The sequence below is a fragment of the Nicotiana tomentosiformis genome, chromosome 2 (genome assembly GCF_000390325.3).
Source record: "Nicotiana tomentosiformis chromosome 2, ASM39032v3, whole genome shotgun sequence".
Lineage (NCBI taxonomy): Eukaryota > Viridiplantae > Streptophyta > Magnoliopsida > Solanales > Solanaceae > Nicotiana > Nicotiana tomentosiformis.
In genome coordinates, this window is record NC_090813.1 from 81395882 (window position 1) to 81420177 (window position 24296).

Sequence of the window (24296 nt, forward strand, 5' to 3'; positions counted from 1 at the left end):
TTGGCCTTCTAGAAGTTTAACCACCGCAAGACACCCCCCACATGTCCTTCCACATCCTTCGCTACCCAGTTGTTTCCTTAACTAAAAATTCATCTCTGTAGCACCCGAATCAACAGATCGCCGCCAACTCCAAACCTCCCTGAAGATCATCTTCCTTGAGACATCAACATTAGGATTATCGATCCGATTCTGAACCACAACACACTGTGACATCTGACAGTCGCTTCCCCGGCACTATTCACAACACTCTGCACCAAAGGCGATATGAAGAAGGCCATAACACCGGCGAACTTAACACATTAAATCAACGACGATGACACCACATCTCGGATGAAGAATCCACCACAATTGAAAATACCAAGTCTCGTTACTCCATTAATCCAACCTGAACATTCTTAGTCTGATTGCCAATCCCTCTGCTGGAAATAAAACACTGAACCTCTGAATCAATCATTGAGAAAAACCTTATTTAAATTCATTCACTACCCCTACACATAGACAAATATCCTGCCATTACTTTAATAATGTGAGATAAAAACTCATGAACATCATAGCAACTGGTGCATAGCCCCAAAACCATCAGAAATACAGCTACTGAGCTGAGATGACAGAACATAATTCCATAAGGCGACGACATTAGCCCAATCCAATACGCAGGGAGAAACATCCTGCTCTACATCAGTAGTGCCATTAAAGTTCATCGATTCCAAATTTATAACAAGCGCTTAACGTCGCACCAGATTGAATTGGAAGGAAATAAAGGCATAAGCCTCAAAGGAATCAAATCGAACGATGAGGAATCAAAAAGGGAAGTGCTCCTATCAGCCTGGTAGTCTCTCGAAGATAAGTACAGACATCTCTGTACCGATCCGCAAGACTCTAATAGACTCGCTCATGACTCATGAGACCTAAGTGAACCTAGTGCTCTGATACCATGTTGTCATGACACAAAATCCATTAAAGGTCGTGATGGCACCGGACACTGCTGTCAGGCAAGCCAAAAATAAATACTTAATTTGGTTCTCATTTTAGTATTTCGAAATCATAATGTCCTTCAATTAAATAGTAAAAGATGGAATTTACAGGGTAAATAGTAATATTTTTAACAATTTCAATACAGGACAACCCATAATCACCCCTAAACCCGATGTCACCAGTGCATGAGCATCAACTAGAAAGATAAAATAAAATACAACACCTGTCCAGAATACAAATTGCACAGGAAAATACATAAGTAACTCTGAAGGAGACTCTGATGGTTGCGGATCATAGATGGAAATGCAGCTCACAAATATGTACCCAGTAGAGGCTACTAGAGATATATGTACCTGCACAAAATGTGAAGTAAGTGTAGTATAATTACGTAAATCAATGCGTACCCAGTAAGTATCTCGCCTAACCCCGAAGAAGTAGTGACGAGGGGTCGACTCCGACACTTACTATGGGCTATAAATAAAATACCAATGATATAATTAAGTATTGCTTTCGTAGAACGACTGTAAGCTCAATATCATGAAATAAGTAAACAATTCTTTTGTTAATAAGATATTTCCAAATTTATTTTTCATCGTTTATCATTTTGTATCTCAGGCCAATGAAGCAATATCAATTATCATAAATTCCAAAGCAAACAATTTAATCATGCGCAAATGATCCTGAGGTCGTACGGCCCGAAACATCATAAATATTTAAACTGTGCACTGCCGAGAGTCGAACGACACGAACCATAGGTGCATCTATCTGCTACTGAGGCATTCGGCCCGCTCTACAAAATGAAAATCTCCCCTTGAAGCTCTCCAACAATCGCCCAACCAAGTGAAAATTGGGAGAAAAATGAGCCAAGTCTCGTTCTTAAATCAATCTGCCCATCCGAGTTCTGCACCTGTGGTACATCAGTCGTACCTGCGGCTCCGCACCTGCGGAAATTCCATCGCAAGTGCGGCTCCATCTCGTTCCAACAGTCCCGCATATGCTCCCCATGTAGCTCACCTGCACGTCCGCTTCTGCGGTTCATGCACCGCACTTGCGCCCATCGCCCGCTTCTGCATTGCCCACTTCGCACCTGCGCCTTCGTAGGTGCACCCAAATGTTCCTTACCTATGGTTGTTGGCCAGCCTCCTCTCCTTCGCACCTGCGAGCTCGCACTTGACACCTTTTTCACGTAGGTGCAATTGCACCAGATATCAGCTGCCTTATCATTTCTTCCAAGTTAAACTCGATCCGTTAACCATATGGAATCCACCCGAGGCCCTCGGGACCTCAACCAATTATACCAACACGTCCCAAAACACATTACGAACTTAGTCGATCCTTTAAATTACCTCAAACAACGCTTAAAAAAGAATCACCCTCCAATTCAAACTTAGTGAACTTGGAAACTTCAACTCCTACAATCGATGCCAAACCTATCAAATCATGTCCGATTGACCTCAAATTTTGCACACAAGTCACATTTGACATTACAGACCTACTCCAACTTCCGAAATCAGAATCCGACCCCATTATCAAAAAGTCCACTCCCGGTCAAACTTGTCAAAATCCTTCAAATTCCAACTTTCGCCAAATGACCTCAAAATGAGCTACGGACCTCCAAATCCACATCCTGACGCGCTCCCAGTACCCAAATCACCATATTGAGCTATTCCCAGGCTTAGAATCGCAAACGGACATTGATAACATTGAAATTCACTTCAATTCAAATTTATGAAATTCTTCCAAAATGCCAACTTCCATAATAGGCGTCGAAATTGTGCACTGTCGAGGGTTGAACGACACGAACCATAGATGCATCTATCTGCTACTGAGGCATTCGGCCCGCTCTACAAAATAGAAAAACACATTAAGCAACCAATTCAAGATTTATTAAGGGGCAAATATTCCAAGAATTTACAAATTCTCATTTAACGGTCAAGTGAATGAAGTTCAACCTTTTTAAAATTCCTTTATCAAGTTTCTAAATGTTTTAAACAATTAAATTAACAAGTAGGGCGCAAACATCGCAAGTACAACATGATTTGGGTCGTAGACTACCCGGACATAAGTATAATAGTAGCTATGCACGGACTCTCGTCACCTCATGCATACGTAGCCCACATAAACAGAGCACATAATGATTTGATTCACCTGTGGGGTTAATTCCCTCTTACAATGTTAGAAAGGAGACTTAGCTCTCTCCGCAATTCCATAACCAGCTTCAAAGCATTTCCAACGACTCAAACTGATGCACATCGCTCCAAAATTAGTCAATAAATGTGCAAATCCATAAATATATACTCTAATACTCATTATAATTGAATTTACAATAATTTCCATCACCGTTCGAAAGGTTGATAAAATTACCCTCGGGCCCATGTTCCCGGATTCCAAAACTTTTCGAAGACAAACACTACCCACAGCATTACGAACTCAAATATCTAATTTATTCTCAATTTCATGCCCAAATTCGTGATCGAAATCCAAAAATACCAATTTCTAGGATTTTCTTCAAAATCCAAATTTTTTACAAATTTCCATGTCTAAATCCATATATAAACCAAGTGTTTAACTTGCAATAGGTGGGAATCACTTACCTTGTCATATATGATGAAAATCTCCCCTTGAAGCTCTCCAACAATCGCCCAACCAAGTGAAAATTAGGAGAAAAATGAGCCAAGTCTCGTTCTTAAATCAATCTGCCCAGCCGACCTTCTACACCTGCGGTACATCAGCCGTACATGCCGCTCCGCACCTGCGAAAATTCCATCACAGGTGCGGCTCCAGCTCGTCCCAACAGTCACGGATATGCTCCCCGTGTAGCTCACCTGCGCGCCCGCTTTTGCGGTTCATGCGCCGCACTTGCGCCCATCGCCCGCTTCTGCATTGCCCACTTCGCACCTGCACCTTCGTAGGTGCCCCCAAATGTTCCTTACCTATGGTTGTTGGCCAGCCTCCTCTCCTTCGCACCTGCGAGCTTGCACTTGACACCCTTTTCACGTAGGTGCAATTGCACCAGATATCAGCTGCCTTATTATTTCTTCCAAGTTAAAACTCGATCCGTTAACTATCCGGAATCCACCCGAGGCCCTCGGGACCACAACCAATTATACCAACACGTCCCAAAACACATTACAAACTTAGTCGATCCTCTAAATTACCTCAAACAACGCTTAAAAAAGAATCACCCTCCAATTCAAACTTAGTGAACTTGGAAACTTCAACTCCTACAATCGATGCCAAACCTATCAAATCATGTCCGATTGACCTCAAATTTTGCACACAAGTCACATTTGACATTACAGACCTACTCCAACTTTCGAAATTGGAATCCGACCTCGATATCAAAAAGTCCACTCCCAGTAAAACTTGTCCATATCCTTCAAATTCCAACTTTCGCCAAATGACCTCAAAATGACCTACGGACCTCCAAATCCACATCCAGACGCGTTTCCAGTACCAGAATCACCATACTGAGCTATTCCCAGGCTCAGAATCCCAAACGGACATTGATAACACTAAAATGCGCTTCAACTCAAATTTATGAAATTCTTCCAAAATGTCAACTTCCATAATAGGCGTCGAAACGCTCCCGGGTCATTCAAAACACAATACGGACATAAGCCCAAGTCCAAAATCATCATACGAACCTGTGGGAACCTCAAATCTCGATTTTGAGATCATTTACTCAAAAATCACACTTTAGTCAATTACTCCAACTTAAGACTTCCAAAATTTGAAGTTTCTTTTCAAATCAACTCCGAACTTCCCGAAATTAAATTCTGACCATGCGTACAAGTCATAATACCTGAAGTGAAGTTACTCAGGGCCGCAAACTGCTGAACGAAGCGCTAGAGCTCAAAATGACCGGTCGGGTCGTTACAGCTTCACTATGGCTATATGTGAACATGTGTGGGAAGTTATGAATGACGTGATACCGTACAACATGAGGAAAGCACATCTCTATGCATGTATGTCATGTGTGCATATCAATGCAATGTATCTCAGAGATGAATTCATGTACTCATACTCTCAGAGTACTCAATCTCACTTTCTCACACATTCCACTCATCATGCTCAATCACTCGGTACTCTATATGGCCAATCCAGCTGAGGGAAGATCTATCCCGGAATATACACATCAACTGATCATCGGTCACTCAGTACCGAGTACGGCCAATCCAGCCTGTGGAGAAGATCCATCTCCGGGTATATAATGTTTCGGACAAGATCCATGTCTAGGGAAGATCCATCCCTCAATAATATCAACCGCGCTCACTAGGGTGTGTGCAGACTCCGGAGGGGCTCCTTCAGCCCGAGCGCTAAAATCCGCATGGGCAACCCACGTGCCATAGTATCAATATCATAATCAATAAAGCCCTCGACCTCACTCAGTCATCAATCTCTCCAGTCTCTCTCTCACGGGCTCACAATGTCATGAAACTAGCCCAAAAATGATGATATGATGTATCAATAAATAACAACAGAGACAGAGATACGACATGCAATGAATGAATATGACCGAGTATGGCAATGCAAAGTAAACAAATAACTCAACAGTAGTGATGACCTCAATGGGTCCCAACAGAATAAGCATGTAGCCTAGACATGGCTTCTAACATGGATCATAGCTCAATAGCTCTAATACATAGAGAATTTCATGATTTCAGATAAATTCAGGTAACTATAAAGTACCACATAAATAATAGGGTCACAGTTCACACGGTGCATGCCCACACGCTTGTCGCCTAGCATGTGCGTTACCTCAAGACCACACACATAACATATATAGTCAGAGTTCATACCCTCAGCTCAAAGATTAGAAGAGTTACTTACCTCGATCAAGACGAATTCAATGTCGACCAAGCTAAACAATGCTCAAGAAATTCCATTTTATGCGTATCAACTTCTAAATGGCTAGAATCTAGCAACAATAAATTTGATTCAGTCCACATAATTATAAGAATTAATTCCATGTCAAAATACTAATATTTTCTCACAAAATCCGAAATTACATTGCAAATATCACCCATGGGGCCCACGTATCAGAATCCGATGAAACTCACAAAATATGACAACCCATCCAATTGCAAGTTCAACCATACTAATTTCACTCAAATCCTACTCCGAATCGATGTTCAAATCCAAAAAATTCATTTTTATGAAATTGTAGAAAATTCCTCCGATTTCTCTTGAAAAATTAATAATCTAACGCCGAAAACAAAGATTCATTCATGAAGTATAATCAAAAGGGAGTCAAGAACACTTACCTCAAGTTGCGTGGAAAACTTCCTCTCTAAAATCGCCCAAACCGAGCTCTAAATCCGAAAAATGGATAAGAATAGCGAAACCCCGAATTTATGCTTCTGTCCAGCGACTTCCGCATCTGCGGACAAGAGGTCGCATCTGTGACCCTCGCTTTTGTGGAAAAAGGCACACATATGCAAGTCAGGCCGCTTCTGTGATGGCCATGGTCGCATCTGCGCTCGTGAACTGCATCTGCGGTTGCGCAGGTGCGTCCAAGCACCTACATATGAGGTCCTCACGCCCTGCTCCCTTCATGCTTTTGCGATGGCACTGCCACTTTTGCGGCTCCGCACCTGGGCCCAACACTCCACAGGGGCGGTCACACAAGAACCAGAAATATTCCAGCCTTAGCCATAACTTCCAAAATGCTCTAAACCTTGTCCGAAACTCACTCGAGCCCCTCAGGACCCCGTCCTAATATACCAACAAGTCCCATAATATAATACGCACCTACTCAAGGCCTCAAATCACATGTAACAACATCAAAATGATGAATCGCACCTCAAATCAAAATCTATGAACTTTGAACTTCCAAATTCTATATTTGTGCCGAAACACATCAAATCAATCCGGAATGACTTCAAATCATAAATGACATAACGAAGTTATTCCCATTTCCAATTCTGACCCTGATAGCAAAAAGTCAACCACCGGTCAAACTTTCGAAAAATTCAACTTTCGACATTTCAAGCCTAATTCCACTACAGACTTCCAAATAATTTTCCAGACACGCTCATAAGTCCAGAATCAGCATACAGAGCTATTGGAATCATTAGAATTCAAATCCGAAGTCGTTTACCCATAAGTCGATATCCGGTCACTATCTTAACTTAAGCTTTAAACCTTGGAACTAATTGTTCCAATTCATTGCAAAACCTCACCGGACCTGAACCAAACACCCCGGCAAGTCATAAAACAATTGTAAAGTACAAATTGAGCAGTAAATGTCGGAACAAGGCTAAAATACTCAAAACGATCGGTCGGGTCGTTACATTCTCCCTCACTTAAACATACGTTCGACCTCGAACGTGCCAAGAGTTGTTTCTAAGGCATCAAATCACTATTCCATATTACCACGCACGTACCCGGGGGTGATCCCACGTCACCCTATTCCATATAGGACTGACAACACAATACAACTAAAAATCATTAATTTAACCTTAGCCCAAAAGAAAACCTTGGAATTTAATTTCCCACCTTCATGATTTCTTTTCAAGACACGAATCTTACATTTATACACTATATGAGTTTGAACAAGTTGTATCAAGCCTTAAACATAACCCAGATATAACCACATAATATACTACACAACTCGCATGCTTGTAACAACATTTCTCATATCACAGTAACTACTCTAAAACCAACAAAGTACTAGTACTAAACCCCATATCGAACCAAACCACATCCCAAAATCTTCATCATTACTGATAATGAAAGAAACACGAAGAAATCTCACGACCCCTTATTAGATCAACAAGTTATGGAGCTCTCATGCCTCAACTAGAACTATAATCACTTTCTAAGCCAATTTTCAATATTATCCTCCCGAATATACCGTAATCAAACCTGATAGTACTAATTCTAGGTCCAATGACCTTATATTATTAAACACAATTATCCCATAGACATGACACACCAATATAACTCAGAGCCACAAGATGTGCCATCCGTGCGCCAATACGCAACAATTTAGATGTACTCAGTCATGAAAAATGAGTCAGATGAGAGAACTGTCCCGCAAGATTAATAAGTACCGCCACACGAAATGATGAAAATCCATCACATATCGTAGAACTATCACCTGATTCTAACACAAGGTCCATACCTTAACATAACTCCGCTGCAATGTGTGACCCCATCCAAATGCTAGTCCATATTATATACCTCGAGCCACGCTACTCAAAATCAATAACAACGGAGAGGAAAATGACACAATGACACTCACAAAAACCTGAAAGAACATAACCAATACGCAATCGATCATGTAATACCCAAATACTCACATCGCTCGAATTCCGCCATGAGGCCCCTAATAGAACCGCATCATATGTGCATATAACCAATGAATCACAACTCCTCGTAGCATAGAAGAGTAACTCACATATCATTTCAGACCACGAATAAGTTCAACATCAACCGAATGGCACATCCCTCAACAATAGCAGTATGGAGCCAACCAATCCAACTAGGTGTAGAATAGACATCCTAATTGGGCCTACCAATGGACCCCCAAATCAACTCTGGTCACCGACAAAAAAAAATACATAACGCTCCAAAAATCCACAATGACTGAATCATAATACATACTATAATTTGGCTAGCTTCAGCCACGACTTCACTGTCCGCAACCATGAAATAATCTTCTCCTGAAATCTCCCAGTCTCCAAATCCATAGAACACACGAATCACCATTTCTAATCTCATCTCCACCGCCCGAAGGTCTAACACATCTCTCATACAAGATTATCCCACTAGGAATACTTCTCCTATTCTTTCGTGCCAAATAGCAACATCTTAAAATCATCAGTTGATCAACCAAGAGAGTGTCGTAATACCTATGACATATCCATAATTCAAAACATAGTGCACCTTCTGAAATGTACATTCTACTCACACAATACCAAATAGTTATAGCATTCATCTACACATTGAAAACCGTCCATGCCCTCTAAGAATTTGTGACCTCCCTTTCAAAACTTAACCGTGAACTTGCACTCGCAAACCTTAATCCCACACAACACACCGCATCTATCATGCCATCATATGAAAAATACAATAACCTCATAATCATTTTGAGTCACAAGTAGAATACATATCCGATCAGCCAGAAGCCTTCCATTTGATCCCATCCGGTAGACAATCATAATACTCAACATGCTCCTCAGGCCGGCGGAAATATCCATCTCAAACAATGGTAGAAATCCTCAAGAATGTCTTGGAGTCCATTTGCACATAATCAAGCCATCAGGGGTAAATCTCTCTAAATCAACCAAGCCATGCAGGTCGCCAAACCCAAGAGTATTGCCACAAAGCACCTGTAGAAAACCCCCACATCATAAGCACCCAAAGAACCGATCATACCCATTACCATACTGATCCAACCTACTACCAAGATGTCTTATTTCTCTGAGTACCTTCCAAATTTGTCTTCAGATTGATACTTCTCCTTGCTAAAACACCACGATCTTTGACCACAACTCAACCCACGAACCCTAGCATAGAACCACAACGTCCTAAGGCCCATAAGCCACTGAATTGCCTCTTAAGTATCCCAAAAGTACCACAATCGAGACATCCACTCTAAAAGACCTTATGTGAATTTAAAATTATTCCTCCTCCCTTTTGTTTTATACTGAAATGTAGAATCCATAGTCATACAGAATTATCGCAAGTCCAGAGACCATCCAATGTAAATAATCGATTCTAGCGATATACGAATCCGAAAAATTTTCAATTGCCACTAATACATTTTTGTTGAATTCCATTAGCACCTTCTCGAGAGTCACCCACTTTGCTCAAATATAAATTGCACCGCCCAAATGGGCTGAAAGACACGTGCCCCATTAGCACATCAACGCTCAAAGAGGAAATCATGCCCTAACACCACTGATCAAATTCATACTGCATGCGCACAAAATAATTCACTAATAACAACTCACTCATCCCATGAATCTCATATACTCATAAGTTCAATATAACCCGTATTTAGGAATTTCAGTACTCGAGTCATCCTCGATCTCAACCCCTGCCCCCAAATCATCCGCTAAGCTCGCAATCATTCTCTTGACACTCAAGTCAACCTTCTCAGCCAGATTCAAATTCAAATCTAAACACATACGCCATGCTGGCAGAAAAGAAACTTTCCACTCACATAGAAGGAACATACCTACGTAGATTACTCCGCAGGGGATAACCCACCTACTTAGCCTCAAATTGGTATCTTGTTATACCCTTTTGCAGTCACAATTACTATGCAATTACTTAATCTTTTCAAGTCCAAAATTATTAACAAGACATGAGAATTTCATTTATCCCAAAATTTAACAATGTGAAGGATCCTTCAAAACATTCATACTCGAGATTGTACGTCACATCAAAATGAAAATAAAGCACCCAATGGACTTTCCTTTACATTTCAAGGAAACATTTCTCGTCATATTAAAATCATCTTAACATATCCCGCGGTCACATCATACCCATCACAAAGTGATTCCACCGCTCATTGAGCCACAATTTCCACTCGTAGGGTCATTACCGGACATATGAGTCTAATTGTACAACTTACAACTGAAGCTGTGAGCTTAAGTTGTAGTCTAACTATGGCCTTAAGTCCTCCAAACTGGCCCATCACCAAAACACTGAATACTCACCTCGAACCTCGTTCATGGAATCACAAGCCGGTGATGCAAAGCTAATACCGAACGCTCATGTGCGCATACGAATGCGTGGAAGGAATTCAAGAGTTATGCCTCAAGCTAAATCAATTCAGCACGATAAGGAAAGAAAGATGGGAAGTATATATCCTAAATTCCCTGTAGCCTCTCGAAGATAAGTATGGATGTTATCATACCGATCCGCAAGACTCTACACTTGCTCATGACTTGTTGAACCTATGAACCTAGTGCTATGATACCAATTTGTCACGACCTAAAATCCAACTATTCGTGATGGCACCTAACCTAACCCGCTAGGTAATCCAATTATCAACTATCCAATTCCAATGAATTTAATAAGGCAATTAATTAAAAAAAATATATGAAACTAATACATCTCCCCAAGAACTGGTAGTACAAATCATGAGCTTGTAAGAATAGAGTTTACAAAGCTGGTATGAAGTAAATACATCATCTGTTTGAAAAGTACATAAAAAAGTTTCATAAATCTAAGGCTACCAAGAACAAGAGGTAGCTACAACTGGAACGCAGGTACGTCTTCAATTCCAGCTCCTGATGAGTACAGCAATATCAGCATTCAAAATATGCACGCAAGGTGCAGAAGTGTAGAATGAGTACAACCGACCCCATGTACTCAATAAGTAACAAACCTAGCGTTAGGTTGAGAGTAGTGACGAGCTTGTACCAAGGTCAGAGTCCAACTCCAATAACCAACAATAATTTATAACAACATAACGCAAGTAATAAAAGAAGTAATTCAAAGATAAAATGCTCAGCTTAAACCATGATTTCTGAAAATAGTTCTACCTTTCAAGTACATCAGTGAAAATCCCAAGTTGTTTACAAAAGTTGCCAAAACTATAAGAATGTTTCAAAACTGTAAGTTTCCCAAAAATCCTTTCAATAATGATAAGATGTTTAATTTTCTTTCCAAATAGCCAGTGTAAAACAAATGCATCATTATGCCCATATGTCAAGATGTGTGGGATGTCATGAATGACGTGATACCATACAATATGAGGAAACCACGCATCACTATGCCCATATGTCAACATGTGTGGGATGTCATGAATGACGTGATACCGTACAACATTAGGAAAAAACATCTCTATGCATGTATGTTATGTGTGTATGTCAATGCAATGTATCTCAGAGATGAACTCATGTACTCACACTCTCAGAGTACTCAATCTCACTTTTCCACACATTCCACTCATCGTGCTTAACCCCTCGGTACTGTATATGGCAAATCCGGCCCAGGGAAGATCCATCCCGGAATATACACATCAACTGATCATCAATTACTCAGTACCGAGTAGGGCCAATGCAGCCTGTGGAAAAGATCTATCTCTAGGTATATAATGCTTTGGATAACATCCATGTCCAGGGAAGATCCATCCCTTAATAATATTAACCGCACTCGCTGGGGGTGTGTGCAGACTCCGGAGGGGCTCCTTCACGCCAAGCGCTATAATCTGCACGGACAAGTTACGTGCCATAGTATCAATATCATAATCAATAAGGCTCTCGGCCTCACTCAGTCATCAATCTCTCTAGTCTATCTCTCACGGGCTCACAATGTCATGAAACTATCCCGAAAATGATGATATAATGTATCAATAAATAACAACAGAGACAGAGATATGATATGAAGTGAATGAATATGACTGAGTATGACATTGCAATATAAACAAATAACTCAACAGCAGTAATGACCTCAATGGGTCCCAACAGAATAAGCATGTAGCCTAGACATGGCTTCTAACATGGATCACAGCTCAATAGCACTAATACATAGAGAATTTCATGATTTCAGATACATTCAGGTAACTACACAGTACCACACAAATAACGGGGTCACAGTTCACACGGTGCACGCCCACACGCCCATCACCTAACATGTGCGTCACCTCAACACCAAACACATAATAGGTATAGTCAGGGTTCATACCCTCAGCTCCATGATTAAAAGAGTTACTTACCTCAATCAAGATGAATCCAATGTCGACCAAGCTAAACAATGCTCCAGAAATTCCATTATGCGCGTATCAATATCTGAACAACTAGAATCTAGCCACAATAAATTTGATTCAGTCCACATAGTTATAGGAATTAATTCCATGTCAAAATACTAATATTTTCCCACAAAATCTGAAATTACACTTAAAACATTGCCCGTGGGGCCCACATCTTGAAATCTAATGAAACTCACAAAATACGACAACCCATCCCATTACAAGTTCAACCATAATAATTTCACTCAAATTCGACTCCAAATCAATATTCAAATATCGAAAATCCATTTTTATGAAATTGTAGAAACTTCCTCCAATTTCTCTTAAAAAATCAATAATCTAACGCCGAAAACAAAGATTCATTCATTAAATATAATCACAAGGGAGTCAAGAACACTTACCCTAAGTTGTGTGGAATAATTCCTCCCTAAAATCACCCAAAACGAGCTCCAAAATCCGAAAAATGGAAAATATTGCGAAATGAAAAATTTATGCTTCTGCCCAGCGACTTCCGCATTCGCGGACAAGAATTCACATCTTCGACCCTCGCTTTTGGGGGAAAAGGCAAGCATATGCGAACCAGGCCGCTTCTGCGATGGCCGCGGTTGCATTTGTGATGCTCGCTTCTGCGCACGTGAACCGCATTTGTGGTTGCGTAGGTGCGTCCAAGCACCCACATCTGCGGTCCTCACGCCCAGCTCCCTTCCCTCTTCTGCGTTAGCACTACCACTTTTGCGGCTCCGCACCTGCACCTAACACTCCGCAGGTGCAGTCACCCCAGAAGCAAAAAATTTCCAACCTTAGCCATAACTTCCAAAATTCTCCGAACCTCATCCGAAAGTCACTCGAGCCCCTCGGGACCTCGTCCGAACATACCAACAAGTCCCATAACATAATACAAACCTACCCAAGGCCTCAAATCAAAATATATGAACTTTGAACTTCCAAATTCTATATTTGTGTCGAAACACATAAAATCAATCCGGAATGACTTCAAATGTTGCATCCAAGTCATAAATGACATAAGAAACTTATTAATATTTCTATAATCGGATTCCGACCCCGATATCAAAAATTCATCCCCGACCAAACTTCCAAAAAATTTAACTATAACGACTCGGCCTGTCGTTTTGCGAGTTATAGCCCTGATCCCCTATTAACTGCTTCTTCCATATCTTATTCTGCTATTGTGACTTACCAGGAGGTTTTGTTTTGGTTTTTGGAGTGTTTTGGGACACTTAGTCCCTAAATGGAGGCTTAAGCCTTAGGTTTGGACTGTAGTTGAAACTATGTGAAGACGACTCCGGAATATAGTTATGTCGGTTTTGTTAGCTCTGTTAGGTGATTTAGGGCTTAGGGGCGTGTACAAATTGTATTTTGCAGGGACATAGCTTATTTAGGTTTGAAATGGCGAAAGTCGAATTTTTGGAGATTTGGACAAGTAGTGCAATTTTTGATATCGGGGTCGGATTCCGATTCCAAAAATTAGAGTAGGTATGTAATGTTGAATATGACTTGTGTGCAAAATTTGGGGCCTCGGGTTGTTTTGGATGATTAATGGATCACTTTTGGACTTTGGAAGATAGCATATTTTCTAGTGTTTTGCTGCAGACATTTTTCTTCATCGCGTTCACGAGGGAGTTATCATGTTCGTGTAAGGTATCTGGGAAGACTAGCTGATTTACTCTTCGCGTTCATGATGTGGTTTCCACATTCGCGAAGATGTGGAACCTTGAGGTGATGCGTTCGTGACATGGTCCTCGCTTTCGCGGAGATGAACGGGCATATGGAGCTTCAGGCATTTAAGCCTACGCGTTCGCGAACAGGGTCTCGCGTTAGCATAGGGTCCGCTAGTGAAAGGTACGCATTGGCGAGAGGTCACTCGCGTTCGCGAAAGAGGAATTTCTGGTCAACATATTATGTTCAACATGAACGCGAGGCTTTGACCGCATTTGTGAAGAAGGAATTAACTGGGACAGATATAAAGATTCAAAAATGAGGGTTTGACCATTTTTACCAAAACTTCAGTTTGGGAGCTCGGATTTGGACGCGATTTCGATGGATTTTCAGAGACATCGATAGGGTAATGATTCTACACTTAATTTTGGTTATATCCCACTAATCTATCATTAATTTCATCATTTAATTTTAGATTTGGGTTGAAAATTGTGGAAAATGGGAAGTTCTTCAACTAAGATTTTAGGTTTTGATTGGGATTTGACATCGGATTTGGATAATTTTGGTACGAGTGAACTCGTGAATGAATGGGTGTTCATATTTTGTGACTTTTACCCGATTCCGAGATGTGGGCCCATGGAGGCTTTTTAGGGCGATTTTCTAATTTCTTGCTTTAGCTTTGATTTCATTAACTTGATTAGTTTCTTATAGTTGTACTTATGGTGTTAATTTGATTTTGTCTAGATTTGGGCCATTCGAAGTCGGATATTCGAGGAAAATGCATTGTTACCGATTGATTGAGCTTGGTTCGAGGTAAGTGGCTTGCCTAACCTTATGTGGGGGAAATCCCCTTAGGATTTGGTGTTGTTATGATATGTGAGTGTCGTGTACGCGAGGTGACGAGTGCGTACATGGGCTATTTGTGAAAAAACCTTATTTTTACCGAGTAATAGCCTATTTTCATCTTATCTGAGTATACTAGCTTGTGTAGTTATCCTGTTAGCCTAGTATAGCATGTCTACGTATCCTAATTGCCTATTTGAACTCTTTGCAGTATGCTTAGAAAAATCCTACTTCTTTCTTGACTTGTACTTAGTCTAAATTATAGGTTTCATGCTGTAACTATTATATTCATTTGTTTGAGCTGCGTATTTACTTTGGGACTACGGGACGGTATCCCGGGAGATCACCCTGCATATTTACTTTTGAGACTATGAGGAGGTTCCTCGGGAGTTCTCCCTGCACATTTACTTTTGAGACTACGAGGCGGTTCCTCGGGAGTTCTCCCTGCATATTTACTTTTGACACTATAAGGCGGTACCTCGGGAGATCTCCTTGCACTTTTATTTTGGGACTACAAGACGCTATCTAGGGAGATGCCCTACTGTTTATCCTTATGTGCTGCGTTGCTACTTTGATATGTTCTCTTTGTTAAAATTCTAGTCTCTTGTTATATTGTTATACTATCCTGCTTATATATTACATACCAGTAGGGCCTTGACCTAACCTCGTCACTACTCGACCGAGGTTAGGCTTGGTACTTACTGGATACCAATGTGGTGTACTCATGCCCTTTCCTGCATATGTTTCTCATGTGTAGAACCAGGTTCCTTTTACCAGCTTCGTCCTTAGTTGCAGTCGCTGCTATTTTCGGAGAACTTTAATGTAACGACCCGACCGGTCGTTTGGAGTATTATAACCCAGTTCCCCCATTTACTGCTCAATTTATGCTTTATATTTGTTTTATGACTTACTGGGTTAGTTGGTTCGGGTTTGGAAGGAATTCAGAATGAAATGAGACACTTAGTCTCATAATTAAAAATTTAAGTTAAAAAAGTTGACCGGATGTGGACCTATGTGTAAAACACCTCGGATTTGAATTCTGAAAATTCCAACAGCTCCGTATGGTGAGTTTGGACTTAAGAGCGTGTTCGAAAATTATTTTGGAGGTCCGTAGTGAAATTAGGCTTGAAATGCCGAACGTTGAATTTTTGGGAAGTTTGACCGGGGGGTTGACTTTTTGATATCAGTGTCGGAATCTGATTCTAAAAATTAGAATACCTCCGTTATGTCATTAATGACTTGTGCAAAATTTGAGGTCAATCGGATGTGATTTGATAGGTTTCGGAGTCATTTGTAGAAATTTGAAATTTAAAAGTTCATAAGGCTTGAATTGAGGTGTAATTCATTGTTTGAGGTGATTTGAGGGTTCGACTAAGTTCGTATGATGTTTTAGGACTTGTTGGTATATTTGGTTTAGGTCCCGAGAGGCTCGGGCGAGTTTCGGATGGTTAACGGATCAATTTTGGACTTGGCATTCCAGCTGAAGAATGTTGGTTTTCTGTCACTGGTTTCCTTCTACATGATCGTATGAGAATGTTCGCGATCACGTAGGCTTGATGAGGCAGTGTTGATTTTACTCTATGTGATCACATGACGTCAACCGCGATCGCATAGGTTGGGCTAGTCTATGCTACGCGAATACGTGGGAGAGGACGTGTTCGCATAGGGGAACATGAGAGGAAGCTGGGCCACGCGTTTGTTCAATGCGATCGTGTGAAGAGGGATGCGATCACGTAGAGCTGGGATCTTGTGCATCGCGATCGCGTGAAGACAACCGCGATCACGTAGGATCTTTTCTGGGCAGTGGAAAATTATGCTTCGCGATCGCATGTGTTTGTCCGCGATCGCATAGGGCAAATACTTGTGCAGAGACCCATTTTCCATTTTTGACAGATTTGAGCTCGGGAAGAAGTGATTTTCGGGAGTTTTTCAAGGAAAATAATGGGGTAAGTGTTCTTAACTCAATATTGGATAAATTACCCGAATTCATGGTTGTTTTTATCATTTATTGGGTGAATCAAGTTGGAAAAGTTAGAAAACCCTATTGGTTTAAATTGAAGATTTGAGGGTCGAGTTGAGGTTGGATTTTGCTAAAATTGGTATGGTTAGACTCATGGTTGAATGGGCTTTCGTATTTTGTAACTTTTGTCAGGTTCCGAGACGTGGGTGCCACTGGCGAATTTTTAGCTAAATTTCGGATATTTATGGAAAATTAGCATTTTTTTTGGAATTAATTCCAATAAATTTTATTGACTGAATCGAATTATTTGTGGATAGATTCGAGGAGTTTGAAGGCCAATTCACGAGGAAAATCCATTACAGAATAAAGAATTTTACGGTTTGAGGTACGTAACAGTTTTAAATCTGGTCCTGAGGGTATGAAACCCCAGATTATTGGATTATGAAAGTATTCTGGAGGTGACGCACATGCTATGTGACGGGCGTGTGGGCGTGCACCGTAGCAATTGGGACTTGGTCCATTATGTGAAACTGTAAAGTTGTATAACTTGTTGCTAGCTATATGCTCTCTCTATGTTATAGATATTTGACTGCAAATTATGTTATAAACCATGTTTAGGATGCATGTTGGTACTGTTAGGACCCACAAAGGTCGTGTACATGTTGAGTTATCTGCTTAATTGTTGTTTTGTACTCAGTCACAATTTACTTATTTATTTTATCTCAGTCTCTATTGTTCATTATTGATACTATGATAGCACGTGAGTTGTCCGTGTAGCACGTGAGTTGGCCGTGCGGATCCAAATATTGATACTATAGCACGTGAGTTGTCCGTGAAGCACGTGAGTTGGTCGTGCAGATCCAGATATTGATACTATGGCACGTGAGTTGTCCGTGCAACATGTGAGTTGGTTGTGCAGATTATAGAGCTTGGGCTGTAGGAGCCCCTCCGATGTCTGTACACCCCCAGTGAGCGCGGGTACCTATTGAGTGTGAGTGCATAGGGCTGGGAGCCCAGTGAGTGATTGTTGTCCTGAGAGGTTGTACTTGTTTTTCACTGGTTGATCCTTCAATTCTTTTGGAGCCATGCAATACGGTGGTATAGATATAAGATGGATATCCAGAGCCAAGTCAATACATAAAGCAATATCACGATCTGGTGGCATGCCTGGAAGATCTGAAGGAAATATATCGGAGAACTCCCGGACTACAGGCACTATATCAATCGCCAGAGTCTCTGCAGTAGTGTCCCGAACATAGTCTAGAAAAGCCAAACAACCTTTCTCGGCCATGTGTCGAGCCTTCAGAAAGGAAATAACCTGATTAGATCCACTGACAAACGAATCCTTCCACTCCAACCTAGGTAATTCCGGCATTGCCAAAGTAACTGTCTTAGCATGGCAATCTAGGATGGCATGATATGGGGATAGCCAATCCATGGCCACTATGATGTCAAAGTCGGTAATATCAAGCAGCAGAGATCTACTCTAGTTTCATAACCACAGAATGTAATAATGCATGACCGATAGATCCGATTCACAAGCTTCACAATTAATAATAATTATTAATTAAAATCACCTATGGGTAAATTCCCTCTTACAAGGTTAGACAAGAGACTTACCTTGTCTCAAAGCCCACCTCCAGATCACAACGCCACGTTAAAGTCTCAATTCGATGCCGAAAAATCCTAAACTATCCAAATATTATACAAAATAATTAATACATGCTCAATAATTCGAAATTACACTATTAAATTAATTACTCGACCCAAAATGGTAAAATTCCTAAAATTTACCCGGACCCACGTGCCCAGATTCTGGAAATTTTCAGAGGAAATCGTTACCCATAATCTCAAGAACTCAAATATACAATTTCCATCCAATTTCATAGCCATTTTCGTGGTTAAAATCTCATTTTTATCAAAACCTAGGTTTTTCATCTAAACCCTTGATTTCCACAATTTACAGGTTATAATCTACCCATAATCTATGTATTTAACTCAAAGTGTGAATTAACTTACCTTCAAGTTGCTAGTTGAAATCCCCACTCAAAAAGCTCCAAAATCGCCCAAAAATAGAGGAAATATGGGCTAAAATGGCTGAGCCTCGTTCTCTTTAAAAGCATTTTGTCCAGCAACATTTTCGCTTCTGTGGCTATGCATCCCCGCAAGTCATAAATTAGTAAAAGTACATACAGGGTGTCTTATTTAGAGGAATGAGGTTCTAAAAGTCAAAACGACTGGTTGGGTCATTACATAAAGTTCTACCAACATAAAGAAAATAATATATTAGCCCAACTTTCTCAATATTTCATGATTAACTCTGTATGACTATAGTTCTCTCTTTTATTTTTTTAAAGGAGAGAGGTTCTGAGTGTTCGCAAGCATCCCAAACCCCAAAGCTTGTAGGAACTGGCATACAAATGCCACCTTCTCTCTTGCAACAGCAGAAAGTTAACTCTAACATTACCTTTTTGTTGTGGGATAAAACATAATTACCCCATTAAGGTTATCCTATTTACAAGATATATTCTTATATTTTGTGGGTGTTCTATGGCCCCCCGGCTTCGTTTGAACTGTAATAAATACTCCTTTTTGGCTAACGTGCCCCAAAAGTATCATTTTTAATTAATTTTTTTTATTTTCTTTTTCTCTGTCTCTTTCTCCATTTTCTTTCTTTTTCTCTTTCTTGTTGCTTCTTCTTCCATAAGTCATTTCACCTCACGTTAACCACATTCATCTCCAAACTTTCACAATAGCTCACTCTCCCTTTTTTTTTCTTCTTTTTTCTCTTTCTTTACTGTCTTTTTTTTCTTTTTCTTTTTTCGTAACAAACTTTATGATTCAATATATATAATAGGTTTGCCATGACTCAAGTTTGCTTTTTGGGTTAAAATGTTTCTTTCCCTTTGAGAAGATCTGATATGGAGGTAGGATTGACGGGAATTTATCGTTGGATGTAGGGGTGTTCGTGGTTCGGTTTATGTTGGTTTTTCCCTAAAAGGAAACCAAACCAAGTAAGTCGATTTTTCAAATATTGGAACCAAATCAAACCAATTAAGTCAGTTTTTTATCGATTCGATTTTTGTCTGCTTTTCAATTTTTTCAGTTATTTATCTATTTTTTTCTTAAATATGAGACATACACTACCAAACGCATATTCCGACGACTACATTTTCAACGTAACACTATCAAATCAGTTGCTTTTTGAGAAAGTTATTATTTACCAAGATATATTGATGATAATTAAATCAAACAGTGATGAATAATTTAAGCACTCAATTAAAAATTGATTATTTTTGACGTGAAATAAATTTTTGTACTTAGCAAAAGAAAACTACCAATCAAACTAAAATATAAAGGCAAAGAATTAGATTATTATAATAGCAAAGAACTACAGTAAAAATACAAATGACTAATATGTACCATAAAATTTTAGAAACTTTATATAAAACTATACATATATATAGGTGTAATAATAAATTTAAATAGCTACTTTTATAGTCGGTTTGGTTCGGTTTTTTTCAGTTATTGTTTGATTAAAACCAAAACCAAACCAAATTTGATCGCTTTTTAAAATTCAAAACCAAAACCAAACTGTAATGATCCGGCCGGTCGTTTTGAGAGTAATAGCCCCGATCCATGATCCCCTATTTTTTTTTGCCTAGTAGTTATTTTATTAATAATAAAAGGAAAAGAACAACACATAGGAAAAGTACAAATAAAGGGGGCAATAGCACCAGTAGTGTTACCTATATACCTTAGCTATATAATCACTCTTCTGCACCTCACATTGCCTTATAATGGCAGCCTCATGTAGAGGTCCATGGTGTAGTTGCTGGCAAAGTCTCACGAGGGCATATAATCACATAGCCCTTTGGATATTTTTCCAAAGGCATAGTACTAAAGCAACACAAACTGGGCTAAACCTTACCTTACTAATACTATTGAGGTATAAAAGGCTAAACCTTACCAATCCCTTATTTACTGCTTATCTCATATCTATTCCTGCTATTGTGACTTGTCGGGAGTTGCGTTTTGATTTTTGGAGTATTTTGGGACAATTAGTCCCTAAATGTAGGTTTAAGCCTTAGGATTTGGACCATAGTTACAACTGTGTGAAGACGTCTCTAGAATGGAGTTCCGTCGGTTCTGTTAGCTCCGTTAGGTGATTTTGGGCTTAGGGGCGTATACGGATTGTGTTTTGGAGGTTCATAGCTTATTTAGTCTAGAAATGACTGAAGTAGTGGAAATTTTGATATCAGGGTCGGATTTCGATTCTAGAAATTGGGGCAGGTCCGTAATGTTGAATATGACTTGTGTGCAAAATTTGGGGGCAATCAGATGTGGTTTGGTTGGTTTCGGCATAGGTTGTCGAATTTGGAAGTTTTAAGTTCTTTAAGTTTGAATTGGAGGATGATTTGTGATTTTAGCATTGTTTGATGTAGTTTGAGGATTCAACTAAAGTTTGTATCGGGTTATAGGACTTGTTGATATGTTTGGTTGAGGTCCCGAGGACCTCGGGGTGATTTCGGGTGGTTAGCGGCTCGATTGGAGTTAGGAAATTGCAGCTGAAGTGCTGCTGCTACTGGTGTAACCGCACCTGCGGAGTGGGAACCGAAGGTGCGAGCCCGCCGAAGCAAAAGAGGAGCCACAGATGCGGCCAACAAGGAGCTGGGCAAGAACCGCAGGTGCGAAGAGTTTCCCGCACCTGCAATAGTCATAGATGCGATCGCATAGCCGCAGGAGCGGAGCCTGGGATTCTAAGTGTAATCCGCTCCTGCAATGGTATTTCCGCATGTGCAGCATCACAGATGCGATAGAGAGTCCACAAGTGCGATATTTCTGAACAGAACACTTAAATGCAAGGGTTCGCGATTTTTGCTCATTTTTAATATTTTGAACTCGGGTTTGGCGATTTCTTGAGAGCATTTTTGAGGGGTTTCTTGAGGTAAGTCCCTAGTGCTTTTTTGTGATAAATAATCTTGCTTCCCAATTTATGTTTCCACCTAGTTAGTGTGTATTTAAGGTAGAATTTGGGAGTTTGAGACTAGGGATTTGGAAATATTGATTTGTGGTTTTGAAGGACCACCATTCGTGCATTAACACTCACAATATGGCACGGCATCACCCTTCGTGTATTAACACTCACAATATGGCACGACATCACGCTTCATGCATTAACACTCTCCCTTACCATAATGCAATGCATAAATAACAAGAGGGAGATAGAATAATAAGTACAAACCTTACTTCAACATTTGGTTCCATAATATTAATCTCAACTTTAAAATAAAAACTCAATTATCACCAGAAAAGTCGTAAACATGATAAGAACGATAAATTGAACAACACTAGTATAACATGTAACAATTTGGCAGATGAATGAGGCAATATAAGAAAAATAGAGAAAAATAGAAAATAGGTAAATTGGCGGCGCATAAGTACTCGTCACCTCACAGATACGCCGCTCACATGAATTTCACTTAGCAAATAATCTAAGATTTCTAATTCCCTTAAGTCAGGGTTAGACATAACACTTACCTCGCTCCGAAGGGCACTTAATTCTCAATCACAACTTTTTCTTTGGAATTCACCTCCAAACCACTCGTATCTATTCAAAAATGACTCAATAATATCAAATATTGCTAAAGGAATCAATTATATTGCATAAATTAAATTTTCCAAATTTTCCTCCGAAAATTTGAAAAATCGACCCCGGGCCGGCTTGGTCAAAACTCGAGGTTCGGACCAAAATCCATTTACCCATTCAACCCCGATCCCGAATATATAATTGGTTTTGGAATCCGACCTCAAATTGAGGTCTAAATCACCAAATTCCCGAAATCTCTAATTTTTACCCTAACCCCTAATTCTACCATGAAAGCTCTAGATTTTACGTTGAAAATTCAAGAAATGTAATGGGTAATTGAAAGAAAATGGTTTAGAATCACTTACAACCACTTTGGGGAAGAAAATGACTCTTGAAAATTGCCTTTACCCATTTGGTTCTTGAAAAATGTTGAAGAAATGGTTTAAACCTCTGTTTGGAGTCTGTTTTAAGTCACTGGACAGGCCTTCATCGCATTCGCGAGAGGCATGTCGCGATCGTGATGCACAACGGCCTAAGGCCTTCGCGTTCGCGAGTCATTCTATGCGTTTGCATAAGGCAGCTCCCCCCAAACCTTCTCGTTCGCGACCCTGTGGACGCGTTCGCGTAGAAGAACATGACCCCATCCCTCAGGTCCCTTAAACTACCGCGTTCGCATAAGACAGACCGCGTTCGTGAAGGGTACCACGCCCAACGCTTCGCATTCGCAACCAGTCCATCGCGCTCGCGAAGAAGAAATTTCTCCTGCCCCCATTTTACATTTCGCGTTCGCGACACTACCTACGCGAACGTGAAGAAGGGCACACCAGAACAGCTGTTGCAACGAAAATCTCAGATTTTCTAAGTGCAAATCACCCCGTAGCCTATCCGAAACTCACCTGAGCCCTCGGGGCTCCAAACCAAACATGCACACAAGTCTAAAAATATCATACGGACCTGCTCGAGCGATCAAATCGCCAAAATAACACCTAGAACTCCGAATTTAGCACCAAATCGAATGAAATTCTCAAGACCACTTTAAAATTTCTATTTTCTCAACTGGACGTCTGAATCACGTCAAATCAACTCCGTTTCTCACCAAATTTCACAGACAGGTCTTAAATATCATAATGAACTTGTACCGGGCTCCAGAACAAAAATACGGACCCGGTACTAACAATGCCAAACATCAACCAATTCTTAAAACTAAATAAATTTTCAGACTTTTAATTTTCATCAAAAATTCATAACTTGAGCTAGGGACCTCCGAATTCGAATTCGGGCATACGCCCATGTCCCATAATTCGATACGGACCCACCGGGACCGACAAAATATGGATCCGGACCCGTTTATAAAAAATGTTGACCGAAGTCAACTAAAATCAACTTTTAAGGCAAAAATTATTATTTTTATCAATTTTGAACATAAAAGCTTTCCAGAAACCTGCTCGGACTGTGCACGCAAATCGAGAAGGATAAAATAAGATTTTTAAGGCTTAAGAGTGCATATTCGAGTTTTAAATCATAAGATAACCTTTTGG

General features: G+C 40.2%; 1 protein-coding gene across 1 annotated transcript in view; it reads right to left on the reverse strand.

Moving 5' to 3' along the window:
- LOC138905143 (uncharacterized) overlaps positions 1-18606 on the reverse strand; it is a 30478-nt gene extending 11872 nt beyond the window's left edge. Inside the window, exon 1 of the mRNA XM_070193649.1 lies at positions 18226-18606. Within this exon, the coding sequence (XP_070049750.1) occupies positions 18226-18606 (381 nt within the window). The remainder of the gene's footprint in view (positions 1-18225) is intronic.
- Between the last annotated feature and the right edge of the window lie 5690 nt (positions 18607-24296).